The sequence below is a fragment of the Diabrotica virgifera genome, chromosome 10 (genome assembly GCF_917563875.1).
Source record: "Diabrotica virgifera virgifera chromosome 10, PGI_DIABVI_V3a".
In the NCBI taxonomy this organism is placed as follows: Eukaryota; Metazoa; Arthropoda; class Insecta; order Coleoptera; family Chrysomelidae; genus Diabrotica; species Diabrotica virgifera.
Genome location: NC_065452.1, coordinates 152,579,357 through 152,602,094, shown reverse-complemented (window position 1 = coordinate 152,602,094; position 22,738 = coordinate 152,579,357). Strand labels below are relative to the sequence as shown.

Sequence of the window (22,738 nt, the reverse complement as noted above, 5' to 3'; positions counted from 1 at the left end):
CAGCATAACAAGTCCAGTCTCATCTGAAATCAAAGTTTCTTGTAGTTTATACCTCTGGCTAGTGAATGAACAAAGGATTTTTTATTAGATGAGGTCATTTTTGTTTTATAAAAAAAACTACTTTAAAAATGAGAAAAATTGGGGTCAAAAATGTGTTTAAACTTATGTAAAATCTTCAAATTTCATTTTTTTTTAATTCCTTCGTTCATATTCTAGCCAGAGGTATAAACTACAAGAAACTTTTTGATTTCAGATGAGACTGGACTTAGTTATGCTGCCAACGCAAAAAAACTTAAACTCTACAAAAATGAATATTTTTGGCTGAAACTTTTTTTGAGACTACCTTAAGTACTATACTTTTACATGTTCCAATTATAAATAAAAATAAATTTTAGTTTTCGAGATATAATTTTTTTAAAAAGTCACTTTTTTTACCCACAAGACCTATGTAACCCCTTAAAAAAATGTTTGGAAGAATATGTTTGATGGCCAAGATGCATACATATATTTAGAAGGAAAGTTCCTGATTTCTGTAGTATAATACATAATACTGAAGAGGAAGTAGCTCTAAGCGCCGGACTCCACTTGCGATTTGTAGTTGTGAAGATTGAACACATTCTTTCAAATAGAAGTCAATCCATGATTATTTAGTCACAAATGGATTGACTTGTATTTGAAACAATGTGTTCAATCTTCCTGATTACAAATCGCAAGTGGAGTGCGGCGGTAATAACACCAAAATATTCCATATAGGTCCATAGAAGGTACACAGACATTGAAAAATTCCTGGAATATCCCCGAAAACATGTTCCCTGAACATCCCAGGAAAATCCTGTGTCAGCATTTTAAACATTACCTGAATGTTTTATTGGAACATTCCATGAATGTCCACGAATGTTCTCTGGACATTCAAAATATATTTTGTAGACATTCCCTGGATATACCAGAAATACAGTGATGAGCGCTGTAATAACCGGCAAAATAGCACAAAAGATGTATTAAGTAGTGAGATAAAAAGACATGAAACTAGTCGAGCTGGGTAGCGATATTAACTTATACATTTAGATTGTATTGATTGTGTACCACCTTCAGACGTATCAGACGAGTTTGGAAACTACCACTGTCACAGTGACAGTTTTAGTTGACATACTCCTCCGATATGTGTAAAGGTGGGATCAATATAACGTAAATTTAAAGGTTAATTTCGCTAAATTTCCCAGCTCAACTAGTTTCATTTCTTTTTATCTCACAACTAAATATGTTGCCCATATTTTGCCGGTTATTAGGGCACTCATCACTGTACATTTTTGCTGATGTGACAATACCTCCTATCTGTTTTTTCATGAGTTTTGTATGAGAGATGGAAAAACATGTTTTAAGGTCACCTCCTGTGTTCATATGTAAGTTTTGACTTGTTTTGTAGTTCATAGATAGTTTAATTTACTACAAAACAAGTCAAAAAATATATGAAAACAGGAGGTGACCCTAAGACAAGTTTTTAGTCTCTCTTACAAAACTCATGAAAAAACAGATAGGATGTATTATTACATCACTGACGATATGTGGCCATACCAAATAATACATCCTTGATAAATATAAACATTTTTATTGAACAAAATCTTTTCATACATTTTTTAATGCAATTTACTGTTATTCCTAAATATTTCAAAAAAATGTGTCACATTTGCTTTGTAAACCTTTCTTTTGCCTTTCGTAGCCACATATTCCGTTTCCTTCCTGGTTTTTTGTAGACCACTTCTCTCAGCTGATTCTAAAAAAAATAAAATAAATGGTAATTTTTCTATCCTTTACAATTAACAATCAGAAGAAATATTATTTACAGATAATGATATGCATAATAATAATAGGTTTGTTCTAGCATCAGTTTGAAACCATTAGCGAATAGTGGACCAGCGCGAGTAGAGGGGATCGCACTGGTGACTGCATTATGTTCTTTTACTGACCAACTGTTTGCTGATGGTTTTTGACTAGTTTGACTGTTTGCTAGAACAAACCTAATAATAATGAATATTTTGTATTTTGACAATGACATCTGATGTGGAAGTCAAAACATTAATAAAATTATTTTTTCAAGTTAACTTTCACATGCGCGTCTTAAAATTGTACTTTTAATACTTATATCATAAATAACTATTAAAACTATCTTAAGAGGAAACAGTATCGATCAACAGGTAGCGAAAATGTGTTCCAAGATTGCGGCTGTAATTTTGAATATTTTTTCAAGATATTTGGCACACATATTCGTAATATAATAAAGAATGGCGGTACAGAGCCCAATTTGAAAAATATATTAATATGTGGAAATTACTCTGTAATTAAATACAATATAAAAAAACGAGCTTGTACCGCTATTAAGAACAAAAAAATACACTTTTTTCAAATACAACTTTTTTATCCGATTTTGTGTTATTTTGGAACTACTAAAATTTTTTATTTCATTAGTAGTTCCAAAATTACACAAAATCTAGGCATCGGATAAAAAAGTTTATTTGAAGAAAGTGTATTTTTTTGTTCTTCTTAATGGCGGTACAGGCTCGTTTTTTAAATATTGTATAATTACAGAGTAATTTCCACATATTAATATATTTTTCAAATTGGGCTCTGTACCGCCATTCTTTATTATTTTACGAATACGTGTGCCAAATGCCTCGAAAAAATATTCAAAATTACAGTGACAATCTTGGAACACGTTTTGACTACCTGTTTATCGCTACTGTATTACCTTAAAACATTGTAATTTGCTAAACCAGTATATTTTACTCTACTACTACTCTACTAGCTACCTCATTTTCCACTGTTTCTAAAGACTTGTTTACATGGGTAGAGTTTTGAGGAGAGTAGAGTAGTGGTAGTACTCTACCAAAAATGGCTTGATACCATTCACATGAGGAGAGTACAAGTATAGTACAGGGTGATCAGTTAAGGGTAGCGAGCGGCCATATCTCATAAGATATTGGTCGTATAGATTTGAGAAAGAAAAATCATGATAAAAGTCGCCAAGAGAAATTACTGGAAATTATTTTCGAGTTTGTCAAACGTCCGCTAGAGGGCATAACAACCAACACAAAGTAGAAAAATGGAATTTTTATAGAATTTTGTCTAATGAAAGTTTATCGATGATATCATTTTCATATTTACAGACCATTTCCCTACATTTTTTGTCTAAAACGTTTTGTTCTATCTATCAAAATAAAGCGGTGGGGGAAGTTCAATTGTTTTTTTAAACAAACCAAGATTTCTTCCGTTTCTTTTGACCGATTTTAGCAAACTTAGGCTCATATGAAAGAGCATAATTTGCACTACAAAACGCTTATTTGGTTTTGAATTTTTACGTTTGCTGTCGCCGCTAGATGGCGTTAACTGAAATGGTAGCAAATTTTTGAGTTTTAAAAAAAAAAAACAAATGTAATGGTATATTAATTTTTATATATTTTAAAAGAGGATAAATTTCTCTATAATTTAATGAAAAGAATTTATTATCTACCTTTTTTTGAACCGTTGATATTGACCAAAATATAATTTTATTACATTAAAAAATGGCACGCCACTGTTTTTTATCAAAATAAAAATCAGTTTTGTAATCTCTTATTAGTTGCTAACAAAAAGAACCTCTTGACTTTTTTCGTTAGACAAACGGTTTTAGATTGAAAAAAAAGTAAATTAGTAATGTTTCGAGATATGGGCGCCCCATGTAAACATATCTTATTTTCTCAATCCAAAACCGTTTGTCTAACGAAAAAAAGTCAAGAGGTTCTTTTTGTTAGCAACTAATAAGAGATTACAAAACTGATTTTTATTTTGATAAAAAACAGTGGCGTGCCATTTTTTAATGTAATAAAATTATATTTTGGTCAATATCAACGGTTCAAAAAAAGGTAGATAATAAATTCTTTTCATTAAATTATAGAGAAATTTATCCTCTTTTAAAATATATAAAAATTAATATACCATTACATTTGTTTTTTTTTTAAAACTCAAAAATTTGCTACCATTTCAGTTAACGCCATCTAGCGGCGACAGCAAACGTAAAAAATTCAAAACCGAATAAGCGTTTTGTAGTGCAAATTATGCTCTTTCATATGAGCCTAAGTTTGCTAAAATCGGTCAAAAGAAACGGAAGAAACCTTGGTTTGTTTAAAAAAACAATTGAACTTCCCCCACCGCTTTATTTTGATAGATAGAACAAAACGTTTTAGACAAAAAATGTAGGGAAATGGTCTGTAAATATGAAAATGATATCATCGATAAACTTTCATTAGACAAAATTCTATAAAAATTCCATTTTTCTACTTTGTGTTGGTTGTTATGCCCTCTAGCGGACGAAACTATGCCTCAAACTCGAAAATAATTTCCAGCAATTTCTCTTGGCGACTTTTATCATGATTTTTTTTTCTCAAATCTATACGACCAATATCTTATGAGATATGGATGCTCGCTACCCTTAACTGATCACCCTGTACTGATGCTAGTATAGTGAAACCGATTTTTGTATTTTTAAACACTCTTGATTATAAGTGCACCTTAAATTCTTAATTTTTTGCTTAAGCTCGTTTACTCCAAAGCCCCCTTTGCCATTCTTTCTACGATTTCATCCTCTGCAGCTTGCTGCAAACTTTTATTTCTGTAGTATACACTACCTAAATTCCATAAACACTGGTATTCGCCGTATTATAGCTCTACAAGTTTTAAAGTTTCATCTTCGGTGAACTTCATTTTCACTATTTACACAAAACACAATTCCAGCCAGAATGACAGCGCCCCCATGTACTCTCCTACCTACTCTATTCTGCCATAATTGAGCGTGTTCCATGGGTAGAGTGTGCAGCCGAGTAGACATTTTGGCAGTAGTGGTGGTCATAGAGTAGTTACTTTGCCATAGGTTGCTAGTCACTCTACTTTAACTCCAACTATACACTCTACCAGCTATTCTACTGTGCTGAGCATTTTTACAGGTAGAGTTACTCTACTCTATCAAGTACTTGCATCATTACTCTACCTGTGTAAACAAGTCTTAAATCTACTGAATGAAAATCTACTTAATCTTAATCTACTCTTAATGAAAAATGTCTAAAATCATTTACCCACCTAGTATTATTGTAGAATTTAAGACAGTCCAGTGCCTTATAAATAATTTCAATATGAATATTTTTCACTTTAATTCTCCTTTGATACCACTCCATTTTAGATTTTGGGGAACTTATTTCATTGTGTTTATAGACCATATTTATTGAAGGAACCCAATCTGGAGATTGTTATTATCGATTAAGTCGGCTGATTTTCCTATAAGATTAAAATGTTAACATCTTCAAAAATCGTTACTGTTGTAATTGTAACTTACCAGATATAAAATGATTACAGCAGACAGGACAGGAAAATTTTCATTTCGCTAGTAAAACCTGTACATTGTATTGCATTTAACCATTGTTGTCTCTCAGATACCTTATTTAGTTCAGTTTAAAAGTGAACTTTATCTTGACTTTATCACAATTACTTTGCATTTCACACTTCAAAACACAACACAACACCAATGAAGCATATTATCTTTCTAAATTAATACTTCCAGAGAAAATGTTAAATTAATCTTTGTACAACACAAAATTACAAAGAAATACAACTAAAATTATCTAAAACTCATTAAGAACAGATAGAATAAGATTTATCTTTTACACCCAGTAGCCATATTGACATATTGATTTAATTTTGAAAACGATTATATTTAAATTTGGTAAATATAACGCCGCACGACCACGCAACTCGAAACACAAGTACGCAAACACGGTTGCGTGAAGCGTGGCTCGCAATCGTGAAATTTACGAGACTTGCTCGACCTGTAGATTCTTGTAAAATAAAATATCAAAAATTAAAAATACCGTTAATAGTTACGTTATGTTTATGAAGTGTAGCCTACCGTAGTGCAGTTGCTTTTCCCTTGATGAATAGTAGAAAATCTAAATAAATATATTTGCTAATAAATTATCATTAATATCTGTCACCGTCCTATATACATATAATCCAGTTAACAAAAACACCATTTCATAATATACAATTTGTATTTGCATTAATACAAAACTTAAAATATTTAAGAATTTTATTAATTTTAGACGAAATAAAAATTTCGTGTGACAGTAATGACGATGACAGAAAGCTTTTTCATGATGGCCGATTTCGATGTTTAGTCGATAGTTGTTATCAATATTGAATAAGTACCTAATTACTAAATCTGTAAAGTTTTGATTTATGTTTTATGAATATAATTGCAAAATGCTACAGAATTTCAATTTCTGACATAAATTTAATTAATAATAACGTAAATTTTGTACAATATTTTTAATAATTAAAGTAAATAAATTTTAAGTTCACTCAAATAAATAATCGATTACTGCCATCGACCACTTACATTCAATCTCAGTTTATTTTGATTAATCGCGGCAGGTAAAGTAAAATTCTTCTTTCAGTACAATAGTGTTACTTTACTACCGCAAATGGCGCCAAATGAGTACAATAATGAATGACTTTATTGGCGGTTGGAGATAAATATAATTATAACATGTTTTGATGAAGTTGTTTTATTTGAGATATTAGATTTGATAGGACTTAAAAAAACCGATTTAACTACATCTCATGTCCGAGAAATCTGGAAAATTCGCTAATTTAACACATTATTTTTGAACTTTAAATGAGTATTCTACAAATGACTACCTCATTCTGAGTAAGATATAAAATCTTCTGTTTACATCTGTGGTAGACAAATATATAACCTGTAAGACAGTTATTTTACTTAATTATCTTATAGAAATTAAATTATGATAACTGTTTTATTTTATAATTTTATTCTTAATAAACATTTTATAATTATAAATTAACCAATAAGGATTTAGCTACCTCAGCAAGATACGTCGAATGAAGTAGGTATAGTGGAAATCTGTGTCTGCATAAATATAACGTCAAATGTGACATTAAGTATTTTATAATAATTATTTAAAATAGTTTAAATCTGGTTTAAATTCAAACAAATTAAGGCAGTGCATTAATTTTTTAACTGATTTCTGTGTAATTTGTGTGGGTATAAGGAATTTAAATTTAAATTGATTAGTATTAATTAAATACAGTTTAAAATTTATAATTTATTATAATAAATCTTCATTTGGAAATAGTGATTTTTATTTTTAGCAAAAACTGTGGTTGTAGAAAAAGTATAGTGTGTAACACATGCAGAAAGGTAATTTCTCACTCGTTTCAATTTATCAAACTCGTGAGAAATTAGTACCTTTCTGCACTTGTTGCACAATATACTATAAAATTGTCAAGCAACCAACTTAATTTATATTAGACCACTTGGTATGGATTGACCCTGAAGGTTTCATTGAGTAAAATAAAGAAAAATTTTAATAGTAATGAAATGAAATTTAATCGCCTTTCTCACAATTTATAAATAAATTACCATACAATTAATTCTAAAATGAAATTTCAATTGAACTATATATAACTCAAGCTCCAGCTCCATTATTAGTATCAGTACCCTCTTTATGTAAATTTTGACTATTTCGGTTAGCTTCTGCTCTTCTTTTCGCATTTTGTGCATCGCTCCTGGCCCTTCCACGAAGAATAACACTGATTGGTCGAGGTTTGCTGCAAGTGGCGGCTTCTTTGAGTAGATCATCTTGAGCCCGGGTTTCCTTTCGCTTGTAGATGGACTTGGTATTGGGTGTGCCGATTGTTTTTTGATCTCCTATTTTCCTTTCTGCGGATGCTATTACTAATTCCTGGACAAATCTGCTTCGCTCTCTTCGAACTTGTTCAGATGCAGTCTGAAGTGAAAGCTCTTCTAATAAGCCTAGAGTGAAAACAGAGCATATTAGAAACGGTCGTTATACTAAAATTTATTAAAAAATCCTTTATCAGAGGTTATATTTACTCCAGGGTAATAAGCTAGAAATAGACCATGTTCGGGACACTCAAAGATCCAGGTACTTAGCTGACTACTTTTTTAGTTATTGTAGACCTATAGGAAGAAAACTGACCTGTTGCCTGCCTAGAGTTCGCGTCCGTTTTTTAATTATTAACAATTTAGTGCAAAAAACGCGATTTTTTCGATTTTTTGCACCCCATTCAAAAGCTAAATAGTTGACCTAAAATTACAAAATTTAATTTTTAGAACATTGAAAAACCTTCAAAATGCCGATATTTTAAAGATAAAAAGTTAATTTGTTGCTGCGCAAACTGCAAAATAAGTGAAACTCGTTATTTGTTAATAACTTTTACTAAAACTACCTTAGAACTTTAGTGTTTTACCCAAAGTTGGGTATTGGGGAACTTAACAAACCCTCAAAATTTGAGACCAATCCATTAATTAGTTTAAGAGTTATTCTAATTGTTTATCCCAGAGACCTTTATTTTGCAATAACATAAGACAGAAAATAATGAAGATAAGGCAATTCTGCTTATGCCAAATGAAAGTAGAAAATCGATGCTATCAAAATGTACTAAAAAAAGATAAAAAAATTATCTAATATAGTCAAAAATCCCAATGCCAAAGTGAAATTTTGTAGTTTATAAACATTTAGAATACCTTTATAGTATATTATTCAACGAGCATGTAATGATGGCTATTACTCACGATGATAAGTTTGCGACTGTCGTAATTCATCAGAGTGAGTAATAGCCATTACATGCGAGTAGAATACTATACTTTTTCTACGACCTTTTTTTTTATTTTAATTAGTAAAAAATTTAATTATCAACTACTCGAAATTTAAATTATAATAATTTACAAAAATACCTAAATGCTATTTACCCCTAGTACGTGGCTGAATAATTGGTTGCCTACTATTACCAAATTATTATTTATTGTAAAAATACAACTAGAAATAGTCAATATAAAGGCGGGTTGACATTACTAGTGAATAACGAACGTGGCTCACGCTTACGTGTTTTGCCCGTGCTATTGGTAGATATTTTATTATCTATTTTCAAACTCGAGTAGTACATTTGTATTTATGAAATGCATAGATACAAATGTACTGCTCGAGTTTGCAAATAGATAATAAAATATCTAACAATAGCATGGGCAAAATACGTAAGCGTGAGCCACGTTCGTTATTCACTAGTAATGTCAACCCGTCTTAAGTTCTATTCGTTTCTGAAAAATTATAAGCTTAAATTTGTACCTACTGTCAATGAATTTAATAAATAGGAAATGGCTGTTGTCGGTAGACGATTTCATATAATATATAGTTATAATGTACATATTTTACATTTAACTATAATATATAACATAATAATATTTAACTATACATAATAATATGTTATAACATCTTTAAAACAATATAACTTGAAAAACAAACACAATATTAGTTATAAATTCCAATTAACATAAACAAAATGCGCTAATGTCACTGTCACTAAATTAAATAATAAACGTCAAAATTTTTAGTAAACAAAATATAAACGTAAAAAATATACTGACATTGTTACAGTTAAAATTCCTTTAAAAATTTTTCGAAGTTAATTATTGGTATAAATTACAATAATTATTGTATTAAATAAACAAGTTTAAGTAATTTTATTTGCAGTTTATATACGATTAATATTAAAAATGGCATGCGCCACTTGAATCTAACTTCAGCCCGTGAGTAATGACCCGTGAGTAACTTCAGCCCGTGAGTAATGAATTATTACTCACGGGTACAGTAATGGGTGCTATTATCTATGAAAAAATAGCGAATAATGAGCATATTATTAAACGGTCGTAGAAAAAAAATATTGTCTGTAGAAAAAATCATTTTACATATTAGAAAAGCTCGTATTTTACACGAATTTTTAAAAATGTAGTTCAATTTGTGACTTGTCGTAGTAAGTGAAGGGGGAGCTGGGAGCCGACAAATGCATGAGTTCAAAAACTAAAAAAGGCAACTTGAAACTGCTATCATTTTCTATATCTCGGGATCTACTGAATATATTTTGATCGTTCTTTTTTTAATTTGTATGTAATTTTTCTGTACCTTACAAATATGCAATTTGTCTAGACATTTATTAATTAATAAACAGTCTAATTTGTTTAAACAATTTTTGAAAAAATAATTTTTTCACAAAAATCCATGATTTTAATCATACTATCGTTATTAATCATAGAAAAAGTTAAGGTATAATTTAATAAATAAATTATCTTCAATAAGTAATTATCTAATAAAAATCATTTATTTATTAAAGTGTACTTTAACTTTTTCTATGATCATTCATGATACTATGATTGAAAAAATAGATTTTTGTAAAAAAAATATTTTTTCAAGAATTGTTTAAACAAATTAGACTGTTTATTAATTAATAAATTTTGAAAGAGCAATATCACAACTAAAAGATGGCAAAGCTCCTGGACCTGACAATGCATATGCTGAACTCATAAAACTATTTAACACCGACGGTACTCAACGCCTAACCAAAATATTTAACGACATATATTTAAGCGGAGTAATACCAAAATCATTGTTGAAGTCGACGTTTGTTGCTTTACCAAAGAAAACAAAGTCCGTATCCTGCAGTGATTTCCGAACCATCAGCTTAATGAGCCATATTTTAAAACTATTTCTAAAAATTATACACGAAAGGATATAGACTGTGCGAAGAAAAAATCAGCCGAACACAGTTTGGTTTTCGAAATGCAGTGGGTACAAGAGAGGCTCTATTTAGTATACAAGTGCTATTTCAACGATGTAGAGACGTAAATTGTGATATTTATGCATGTTTCATTGATTACCATAAAGCGTTCGATACAGTAAAGCACGACAAGCTGATGGAGATATTAACCAATATTGGAATTAACACCTGTGACTTAAGGATTATCAGCAATCTGTACTGGAATCAAATATCCTCTATCCGGACAGAGGCAGGAGAATCTGACGATATCAAAATCAAACGTGGGGTCCGTCAGGGATGTATACTATCCCCCCTGCTGTTTAACATCTACTCTGAGGAAGTCTTTCAAGAAGCAGTGGATGATGAAGCCGGAATTCGAATTAACGGAGAATGTATCAATAACATAAGATACGCAGACGACACTGTGGTATTCGCTGACAGTTCTGAAGCCCTACAGGAGTTAATAAACAGAAACGCGGAGGTCAGTCAGAGATACGGACTTTCACTAAACACTAAGAAAACAAAATGTATGATTATCTCTAAGAACAAACAGCAATTTGGACGAATCAGTGTAAATGGTCAACAAATAGAAAGAGTAAAGACATATACCTACCTTGGTACGAACGTCAATGAAAATTGGGACCATTCTATAGAAATCAAATGTAGGATAGAGAAAGCAAGATCTGCATTTCAAAAAATGGCAAAGTTGTTCAAATGTCATGATTTGTCGATACCCATAAAAGTCAGATTACTACGATGTTATATCTTCCCTATACTGTTGTACGGAGTTGAGTCGTGGACTCTCACAGACGCCACCTGCAAGAAAATTGAGGCTTTTGGGATGTGGCTTTATCGTCGAATCCTGAAGATATCTTATACCGACCACATTACTAATGAGGGTGTTTTGCTGAGAATGCAAAAAGAAAAAGAGCTGTTAATCAAAATAAAAACAGCCAAAATCGAATACCTCGGTCACATCATGAGGAACAGTGAAAGATATGGACTGCTGCAACTGGTCTTACAGGGAAAAGTAGAGGGAAAGCGAGGACCAGGAAGGCGAAGGATTTCGTGGCTGAAAAATCTACGTACGTGGTTCAACACAACCACTACAAATCTTTTCAGAGCAGCAGTGTGCAAAGTACAGATTGCCATGATGGTCGCCAACATCCGAAACAGGATAGGCACTACAAGAAGAAGAAGAAAGATTTGTAGGTTCCCCCTAGTAATCGTTTGAACCACATTTTTGAAAAATCGTAGAGGGTGCTGTGAAGGTACAATATGTGTGCAAATTTTTTAAGAAAAAATACAAATCCAATTCTTTAAAATGGCATTAATGAGATTCCTTAATTATTATAAACAAGTTAGCTGTGAATTAAAAAAACATATGGCTAACTTTGTCCCAAATGAACCCAGGCTAAATTTTTTTATTTGAAAATTCGTGTTAAGTGTTTCGAATATATAAAAATATTGTTTCTACGGACAACATTTTTAAAGTTATTCTAAATGTTTATAAACTACAAAATTTCAAAAATTTGGCATTAGGATTTTTGACTATATTAATTATTTTTTTTATCTTTTTTTAATACATTTTGATACTATCACTCTTCTACTTTTCTGTCTATTTTCTGTCTTATCTTATTGCAAAACAAAGGGCTCTGGGATAAACAAATAGAATAACTCTTAAACTAATTAATGGATCGGTCTCAAATTTTGAAGGTTTGTTAAGTACGCCAATACCCAACTTTGGGTGTAACACATAAGTTCTAAGGTAGTTTTAGTAAAAGTTATTAACAAATAATGATTTTCACTTATTTTGCAGTTTGCGGAGCAACAAATTAACTTTTTAACTTTCAAAAATCGGCTTTTTGAAGGTTTTTTAATGTTCTAAAAAACTCAATTTGGTAATTTTATGTCAACTATTTAGCTTTTGAACGGAGTGCAAAAAATCGAAAAAAATCGCGTTTTTTCCATTAAATTGTTAATAATTAAAAAACGGACGCGAACTCTAGGCAGGAAACAGGTAGGTTTGCTTCCTATAGGTCTACAATAACTAAAAAAGTAATCAGCTACCTGGATCTTTGAGTGTCCCAAGAAAATCCTTATTACTCTGGACTTATTTATTAAAAGACCCCTTCGGGCTAGATAACAGAACGTTTTCAGAATTCGATCATCAGAACTTCTTACAAGGTATACATGTTTCTCCTTCTTCTTTTTCGTTTATATAGGCAGTACTGCCTGTTTTTCTTCAACGGTGCCTTATATTCTGCCCCTAAATTGTCGTTTCATCTTTTCCTTGGGCGTCCCATACTTCTTTTGCCTAACGGTGACTTGTCTCTGGCTATTCTTACTATCCTTGATTTAGACATCCTGCTTAAGTGTTGATTTCACTCTTCTTTTCTGTTCTTTATCCAGGTATTTATATTATCTACCCCACATATGCATCTGATTGAGTCACTTCTTACCCTGTCCTGTAGTTATTTTCCAGTAATCCTTCTTAAGATCTTCATCTCTTTAGTCTCCAGATGTCTTTGTATTTTGCTTGTGTCTGGTCTTGTTTCGGCCATGTAAGTCATAACTGGCCTAATAACTGACATATACTCGGGCGTTTGTTTCCACTCCTAGGTGTTTGTTTGTCCAAATTGTGTCGTTTAGGCATCCGGCCGTTCTACTGGCTTTAATTATGTATTTGGTCTTTTACCTCTTCTTCGATATTGTTGACGGCTGTTAGATTAATTCCCAGGTATTTGAAAGTCATTACTTGTTGTATCATTTGATTGTCTAACTCTAATTTGCATGTTATTAGTTCTTTGGCTATTACTAAGCGGTTTGTTTTTTGGTTTGATATTTTCATATTCATTTCTTTTGCGTTAATGTTGAATTCGTGCAGTAATCTTTGTACGTCGTCTTCGCACTCTGCTACTAACACGGTGTTATCAGCGTAACAGAGTATTTTTATCTCTCTATCGTCCATTTTGTACCCTCTTTTTTTATTCACTTGTTTTATTATTGCATCCAACATTATGTTAAACAGTAGAGGACTTAGTGAATCTCCTTGCCTGATTCCTATGTTGGCTTCTATGGGCACTGTTGCTGTTCCAGAAAATAAAATAGAAATGAAAGTCAATCGAATAATAACAGAACCCATAGAAGCAAACACAGGAATCAGGCAAGAAGATTCACCAAGTCCTTTACTGTTTAACATAATGTTGGATGCAATAATAAAACAAGTGAAGAAAAAAAGAGGGTACAAATTGGGCGATAGAGATAAAAAATACTCTCTTACGCTGATGACACCGTGTTAGTAGCAGAGTGTGAAGACGACCTACGAAGATTACTGCACGAATTCTACATTAACGCAAAAGAAATGAATATGAATAGCCAAAGAACCAATAAGATGCAAATTGGAGTTACGACAATCAAATTATACAACAACTGACTTTCGAATACCTGGGAATTAATCTATCAGCCGACAACAATATCGAAGAAGAGGTAAAAGACCAAATAATTAAAGCCAGTAGAACGGTCGGATGCCTAAACGACACAATTTAGTAAAACAAACACCTAAGAGTGAAAACAAAGGCCCGAATATATAAACCAGTAATTAAGCCAGTTATGACTTATACGGCCGAAACAAGACCATATACAAGCAAAACACAAAAGCATCTGGAGACCAAAGAGATGAAAATCTTAGAAGGATTGCTAGAAAAGGACTACAGGACAGGGTAAGAAGTGAGGAAATCAGACGCATATTTGGAGTAGACAATATAAATACCTGGGTAAGGAACAGAAGAGAGGAGTGGAAACAACACATAAGCAGGATGTCTGAATCAAGTATAGTAATAATAGCCAGGGACAAGTCACCGTTAGGCAAGAGTAGTATGGGACGCCCAAGGAAAGGATGGAACGACAATTTAGGGGCAGAAAAAAGGCACTGTCGCAGAGAAACAGACAGTACTGCCTCCCTAACAACACACAACATTCCAGGAATGTACTATCAAATATCTATTAATGTTTGAATGTCCTGCACATTCAAGGAACATTCGGTGAACATCTGATTAAATTATTGGTGGAATGTTACCACAAGACATTATATGAACATACTACCAATGTCGTATATTTTAAGAGAGACCATTTACTATTCAATTTGCGTTCATTTTCAAATTTGCCGCGTGTGTATCTATGTAGGGTCGCGTGGTCATCACATTTCATGATAACCTAAAAATTTCTGATTTTTGATATTTCTTTTGATTTTTAATTGTAAAGAATAGAAAAATTACCATTCATTTTAATTTTTTTTAGAATCAGCTGAAAGTGGTCTACAAAATAACCAGGAAGGAAACGTATAGCCTTGTGGCTATGAAATATAGCCTTGTGGCTATGAAAGGCAAAAGAAAGATATAAAAAGTGTATTGGCTAGTTGGAAGAAACGCCACATTGTCGAAGCATAATAAGTTATTACTTTATAAACAAATATTAAGACGTGTATGGACTTATGGATGCCCACTATGGGGTGTACTATAGACCAAGTACCTATATTTCACATGACACCATTAGACAACCGTAGGAATAACTTCTCATAGCAGTAAATTTGGAATATTGTAATTCCTAATGCTGACTCAAATAACTAATTGGTGGCTGAAATTTTAAGTTTTTGTTAACTTTTTTATCGAATATCTATTAAATATTTAAACTACACCCTAGAATTTATCTATTTTTACCCTCAAAACAAAAAATTAAACATACAAAAATATGTAAAAGAAAATGTAAAAAAATGTTTCGTTTTCGAAACTTGGGCCATTAATGGGTTAATATGTATATGTAAAATACAGTTACATTTACGTCTAGAATAGAGACTTGTATATTTTGTTCTCCAGTTGCAAACTAGGGCCTGTATTTTAAAGAGATTGACGCTGTTCTCCAATTTTTCTGGAGCCACTGCCATTTTTACAGTCAACATACTAAATCGACGAAAGAATCATGAAATCCATATTGAGGCCAAAGTGTTTCTAGCAAAATGGTTAGCTGTCAAGAATGATGTCACATATCTGAGTATTAACGCTGTTCTCCAATTTTTCTGGAGATACTGCCATTTTTACAGTACACATACTAAATCAACGAAAGAATCATGAAATCCACATTAAAAGACCAAAGTGTTTTTAGCGAAATGGATAGCTGACAAGAATAATGTCACGTATCTAGGTATTAACGCTGTTCTCCAATTTTTCTGGAGCCACTGCCATTTTTACAGTCAACGTACTAAATCGACGAAAGAATCATGAAATCCACATTAAGAGACCAAAGTGTTTTTAGCGAAATGGTTAGCAGTCAAGAATAATGTCATATCTGGGTATTAACGCTGTTCTCCAATTTTTCTGGAGCCACTGCCATTTTTACAGTCAACGTACTAAATCGACGAAAGAATCATGAAATCCATATTAAGAGGCCAAAGTGTTTTTAGCGAAATGGTTAGCTGACAAGAATAATGTCACGTATCTGGGTATTAACGCTGTTCTCCAATTTTTCTGCAGCCACTGCCATTTTTACAGTCAACGAACTAAATCGGCGAAAGAATCATGAAATCCATATTGAGGCCAAAGTGTTTCTAGCAAAATGGTTAGCTGTCAAGAATAATGTCACATATCTGAGTATTAACATTGTTCTCCAATTTTTCTGGAGCCACTGCCGTTTTTACAGTACACATACTAAATCGATGAAAGAATCATGAAATCCACATTAAGAGACCAAAGTGTTTGTAGCGAAATGGTTAGCTGTCAAGAATAATATCACATATCTGGGTATTAACTCTGTTCTCCAATTTTTCTGGAGCCACTGCCATTTCTACAGTCAACGTACTAAATCGACGAAAAAATCATGAAATCCATATTAAAGACCAAAGTGTTTTTAGCGAAATGGTTAGCTGTCAAGAATAATGTTACATATCAGGCTATTAACGCTGTTTTCCAATTTTTCTGGAGCCACTGTTATTTTTACAGTCAACGTACTAAATCAACGAAGAATAATTAAATCCATATTAAAAAACCAAAGTGTTTTTAGCGAAATGGTTAGCTGACAAGAATAATGTCACGTATCTGTGTATTAACGCTGTTCTCCAATTTTTCTGCAGCCACTTCCATTTTTACAGTCAACGTACTAAATCAACGAAAGAATCATGAAATCCATATTGAGGCCAAAGTGTTTCTAGCAAAATGGTTAGCTGTCAAGAATAATGTCACATATCTGAGTATTAACGTTGTTCTCCAATTTTTCTGGAGCCACTGCCATTTTTACAGTACACATACTAAATCGATGAAAGAATCATGAAATCCACATTAAGAGACCAAAGTGTTTTTAGCGAAATGGTTAGCTGTCAAGAATAATATCACATATCTGGGTATTAACTCTGTTCTCCAATTTTTCTGCAGCCTCTGCCATTTTTACAGTCAACATACTAAATCAAAGAAAGAATCATGAAATCCATATTGAGGCCAAAGTGTTTCTAGCAAAATGGTTAGCTGTCAAGAATAATGTCACATATCTCAGTATTAACGCTGTTCTCCAATTTTTCTGGAGCCACTGCCATTTTTACAGTACAAGTACATGTACCAAATCAACGAAGAATAATGAAATCCATATTAAAAGACCAAAGTGTTTTTAACGAAATGGTTAGGTGTCAAGAATAATGTCACATATTTGGGTATTCAAATAGACGGTCACTGAAGTGAAAAACAACTAAAGTTAGACACAGTTTATAGTAAAATAATATAATTAGTATACGTTAGTCGCAACAACCTCATTCGAAATGTTAAAGAAACAATCGCCATCAGTATTCAAACTAGCTGAAGAGTCAATTCTAATGCATTGACCAATGACTTCTTAACTCTATTAAACCTAAAGCCGGGCTCAAATGACTCGTGTACTTGGTGAATAATAATTATTATTGTTACTTGCGTAAACTTGCCATGTCGTGTGAGTGGGTTACTACTAAAATTATTTGTCCATGTATGCTTAATTACTATTTTTATTAATAATATTTGTCAATTACTACAATAATTGTACTAGTAAACCGCTTACATGAGTATACAGTATTACGAGTATATGCAAGTAATGATTATTCGCCACGTACACAAGTTGTTCGAGTCCGCTTTAGAAGACCGAAAAGGTTGAACCTTCTAGATCTTCTCTCCACTAGAAACTGATTCATATTTATTTATTTAGTTAGTAGTTATATTACTAATGTAATTAAATATTAAGGGTGATCACACCTAGACGTAGCTCTCGACTTGTATAGTGTCTACGTAAGAACAGATTACAAGAAGGACATTTATAACAGTTATGGCTAACACTGACCTTTAAACAGCTAAACACCTACCTGTTAGCAAAAATTGTGATTGTTGCGATGGCGCTAATGGTGTATTAGATGATGTCTGAACAACAACTGGAGATGCGTTGAGCATCAATGTAGACGAAGAGCAATTTGATGTGTTTGGTTCTCTCAATGTTTGGCTCTGAGTTTGTCGTCTGGGATACCGCTCTAGTTGTTGTCTCGCAGCATTTACTTGTTGTCTTTCTAATTGTAACTGCATTTGTAGCTGTTGTAATTGGGTTGGGGTGCTGCTATTAGTATTGCTTGCTGATCTTCTAACTCCTAAAATTTATGACACTCGATAATTCTAGAGCAGGGTTGAAAAAAAAACATGTATTTTTTAATTGTATACAAAACACATGTTTTTTTGTTTTAAACGTTTTTTTTTTAAATGTTATGTTTGAAACAAAAAAAAAACGGGTCGTATTACGCGCGCCAATGGTGAATATAAAATTCTTAATTGTATCTCAGAAAAGACGCAATAACTACTTCTTAAAACCCACCAAATTTCATTTGCATGGGTATCTCAACCGGTTTTATAACAATAAATAAATTGTCAGTTTGTAAGACTGTCTAGCATTAGTAATTGTACAATGACAATTTAACTGTCTAGCAACAATATTATTACAGTGATATTGTTAAAGATTAAAGCTACAATATTTATTAAAAAATCACTTAAATCGGACACGTTTCACGATTTCACAATTTCACAATTCAAGACACCAAAATAGCCAATTTTTAAGGTTAGGGGTTAATTTTGCCGGTGAGATAAAGCAAATTAAAAAAAAACGCCTGTCTAATTTCAGTGTTTTAAACAAAAATTGATTTAAACCTAGACAAATGTTTAAAATAGTTAATTAAATGTCATTAAAACAGTTTAATGTTTAAAATGAAACAATCCTGCTAATAGTAAACAATTCATATTTTCACAAATATTTTGTAATGAGTAGTAAATAAATATGTAATATATTATATTCCTGGTTATTTCTTCTCAGTAAATGTATATTTGCGAAAATTTACCTGTATATTTGAGAAAATACAAACTGTGCTATAATGTAAATATATTTTAACACATTTTTCGTTACTGCTTACTGCGCATACTCGTAACCATTCGTAAAAGAACGGTAATGTGACAGGTTGGAACCATTCGCAAAATTAAATTCCTACAGAGGGCGCTCAAAATTTCAAAGATGGACGATAACTCTAGGAAAACAAATCATTTTGTCATTTGACCTCACAGTTCTAAAACGTTAAATTAAAATCATGTACACGACTACGAGAGTTTTGCCAAAGTAACCACTAAGACATCTTATAGGTTAAAGACGACTCAAAATTATGTTTCATCTGTATGCATTCATTAAAATTTGATGCTAACTACTGATTTGTTTTTACCTTTTTTTCATAAAAAAATCTGGCCCCCGATAATCACACAGCGTTTTAAAAATTATTAATAGAGAGTTATCAAGTAAAATTCTATCCATCCGTTATTTTGACACGTAAACGCTATTTTTTTACGGTATAAGTTTTAACGTATATGTAATTTTAGAGTTATCAAGTGCTTCACGTTAAAAGTTGGTAGCTGTCAGTCAAATGTATTTGACAGCAATATAATTAAATTTGTTTAAATTTTTTTCTATTTTTGGTTTCTTTCATCGAAGATACGTAATATTTTGTAATTTTGCCTGGTTTTGTACAATTTGGGTTTCAAATTTTTTCTAAAGAAATATGGAAGAGATCTAAAGGCCGCGTCTCACCATCAAATAATTTGATCAAACAGTTTGAGCAAACTTGACGTACTTGAGGAAGTACGTCAAAGTGACGTCACAGTTGCAGTTTTTTTGAAATTCTAAAAATCTGTGCTCTCACTATCAGTCTAGTTTGATCAAATTTTTTGTATTGAGTTGTCTAACTTGTTTGTACTTTATTTAAAATTAAAATTTTTCATTATTATCCACAATGAACACTCAGGATGTGACGTCACTAACTGTCACTTTCAGTTTGCTCAAACCAGTTTGATCAAATTATTTGATGGTGGGACGCGGTCTTTACAACAAGCAATAAGGTACTTGAGGCCAAATGACGAAGATTTAGAAAAAAAAAATTTGAAAATAAAATGTTTTCCACCAACTTTCCACTAACTCCAAATGTTAGCAGATGGTCAATCAACCAAGAAAACAAAGACAAAACACTTATTAATGTACAGAAATAAAATTTCATACCGAATAACAGATGACATAACCACACATAACAGAACTTAAATGTCGAGTCTGGCCGAATTGGTGCGATTCGCTGCTAACGTTACCGTATTTCAAGCCCGCTATCCGACGTACCGTAACGTAGCCCGTAAACGTTAAAATCATTTCCGTTATTCAGTCTTCATACTGCGCATGCTCCATTGCTAAAATAACGTTACCGTATTCTCCTAGAATTACTTGATAACTCTCTAATATATCTTCGAATTTCTAATTTTGTTTATAATTTAGTTAATAGCTACACTACAATTTATTTTACACCAACAGATAACAATTTTTAATTAAATAAAAACTGCAAACTAAGTAGGTGAATTTATTTTATAATAATTGTGTTCTGGAAATTATGAGGTGGTCGGAATATTTTGCATAACAATGTACATTCTATGTACAGAATATACACTACATTTTATTTATTTATTTAATTTTGCAGTCGCTTAAACAATAAAAATTACTTAATTTAATACAAACGTTAAATTAACAAAATGTGTGATTTGGCATTGGTTAGTTTACGTCATTACGTAGAGTGTAGAGTATAATAGGAATAAATACTGAGGAACACTGCAATAGTTTTTTAAGTCGAAATCATTGTTAATTACAACATAAACTGACCGCAAATATGTACACAAATTAATGACAAAGTCAATATTTTCCTAGAGTCGATGCTTTTCAAATTTGCCACCAGGCGTCGCCCACTTTGCGGTTCCTCGCCAATAGACATACATGCATAGAAATATACACAAGGATAGACAAGGCATACTGAGCAAAAAAGCCTAACGCGGAAGCAGTCGATCGGTGGTGTATCTATCTCTTTTAACCAAGCGACTCCGCGAATGTTACAGACAAAGATGGCTAGACCACTCATTCTTTAATATTGGCGTTACACCCTTAGACAAGGAAAAAAGAGGTTACACCTAGATGCACAGAGTGGCCCATACCTTCCCTAATCTACTAGTTATTATAGGTTTGTTCCAACACAACGAGAAACCGTCCATGTAACGATCACCGTCCTGCGCAGTAAACAAAATAACCCATGGAACGCACCATATACAGACACAGAACGTATTATTTTATAGTAACGTGATCGTTACATGACGGTTCTCGTTGTGTTAGAACAAACCTTATATCTACTTATGGTTGGAACTAACCTAAAATGACAGCCTGACCCACTACTTTGTGTCGTGTAATTTGGGTTGCCTATATGAACTTGAATCTGCGAAATGGGCCTATAATAATAAAGTTTTGCTATAAAATAATATAGAGTTAAATGTTTAAATAATGAGAATAAGTTTTGCTATAATTAACCACTTTAAAAATTCACATTGTAAGATATGAGTATGAATGTGTGACTGAAAAGTTATTTCTATAAAAAGTGATCTGTACATGTAACTGTGGGTATGCTTGACCATAGCCACCTTAACTTTACAAGCCATGAAGAGAAAAAGGCAACGTCGCAATTTATGACGTCCGTAGTCTGACTTTCGGACTACCGCTTTCGAAACTACGACTTCTGTCGTAGTACAAATTCTGGTAAAATTTATAATATTTTTTGAATCGAACAAGAAAATATTATTAATTGGAAGTTTGTACAAAATAATATTAAAAGTAATTCCTTGTAAGTAACGTTTATTATACAAAAAAAAAACCATTAACAAGAATATAAACGAAATTCATTTTTTTCGAATCATAAGAAAACTAATAAGTATTTTTCAACAATTTAAACGCAGAGTGAAAGATTACGTTAGGACCAAAGGCCCAAAGTCCCTGAAAACTTCTATGTTTATTTTAATAAGTTACAGGGGTGAAAAACTGGGAAAATTTAGTGTGATTTTTAGTTTCAAATATGTCATTAAAAAAACTTTTTATTTATTCTAAGGGACTTTTGGCCCTCGGTAATAAAGTAATCTTTTATTCTGCGTTTAAATTTTTAAAAAATACTTATTAGTTTTCTCATAATTCGAAAAAAATGATTATTAAAATACAGGCGTCAAAATTTTGCATTTTGTTCCTTTCCCCTTAAAGTTTGTCGCACTTATTTGGAAACACCCTGAATTGATAAATAACAAATCTAGTTGTTAAACATAAGCGAATTAATAAAAAAATCAGAATGTTAAGAAAACCGGAGTCTATAGTTGGGTTTAATTTCAGTATTTTATAAATTCCCGGTACACCATAAAAATTTAACTGGTTAGCAACAATATTATTACAGCGGTATTGTTAAAGAATTAGGCTATAACATATTTAAAAAAATCACTTAAATCTGCCAACAAGTTTAGGAAATATAAGACATTAAAAATGACAAAATTTTTAAGTGGACGGATTTCTATATGCACGCAAGTTTATATAAAAATATATTATATTGAACTAAAATCATCTTAATAACATACCTTTTAATGGTATTTATAATTTGGAGCACGAAATATTGTAAAATATTTCAGTTTCTCTGTAAATACAGTGAAAATTATTTAAAAAC

The 22,738-nt window shown here is 31.9% G+C and overlaps 1 protein-coding gene and 1 long non-coding RNA gene across 2 annotated transcripts in view; both read right to left on the bottom strand.

Moving 5' to 3' along the window:
- Nucleotides 1–1,590: 1,590 nt before the first annotated feature.
- LOC126893391 (uncharacterized) lies at nt 1,591–5,868 on the bottom strand. Its single transcript, XR_007701162.1, has 3 exons — nt 5,360–5,868; nt 5,107–5,301; nt 1,591–1,771 (listed from the first exon to the last, which is right to left on the bottom strand). It is a non-coding gene; the product is annotated as an uncharacterized LOC126893391 (long non-coding RNA).
- Nucleotides 5,869–7,404: 1,536 nt separating this feature from the next.
- The window catches only part of LOC114344659 (E3 ubiquitin-protein ligase KCMF1), a 57,289-nt gene continuing 41,955 nt past the window's right edge, over nt 7,405–22,738 (bottom strand). The window contains exons 6-7 of the mRNA XM_028295487.2: nt 18,023–18,298; nt 7,405–7,855 (exon numbers count right to left, since the gene is read on the bottom strand). Of these exons, the coding sequence (XP_028151288.2) occupies nt 7,509–7,855; nt 18,023–18,298 (623 nt within the window). The 3' untranslated portion in view covers nt 7,405–7,508. The remainder of the gene's footprint in view (nt 7,856–18,022; nt 18,299–22,738) is intronic.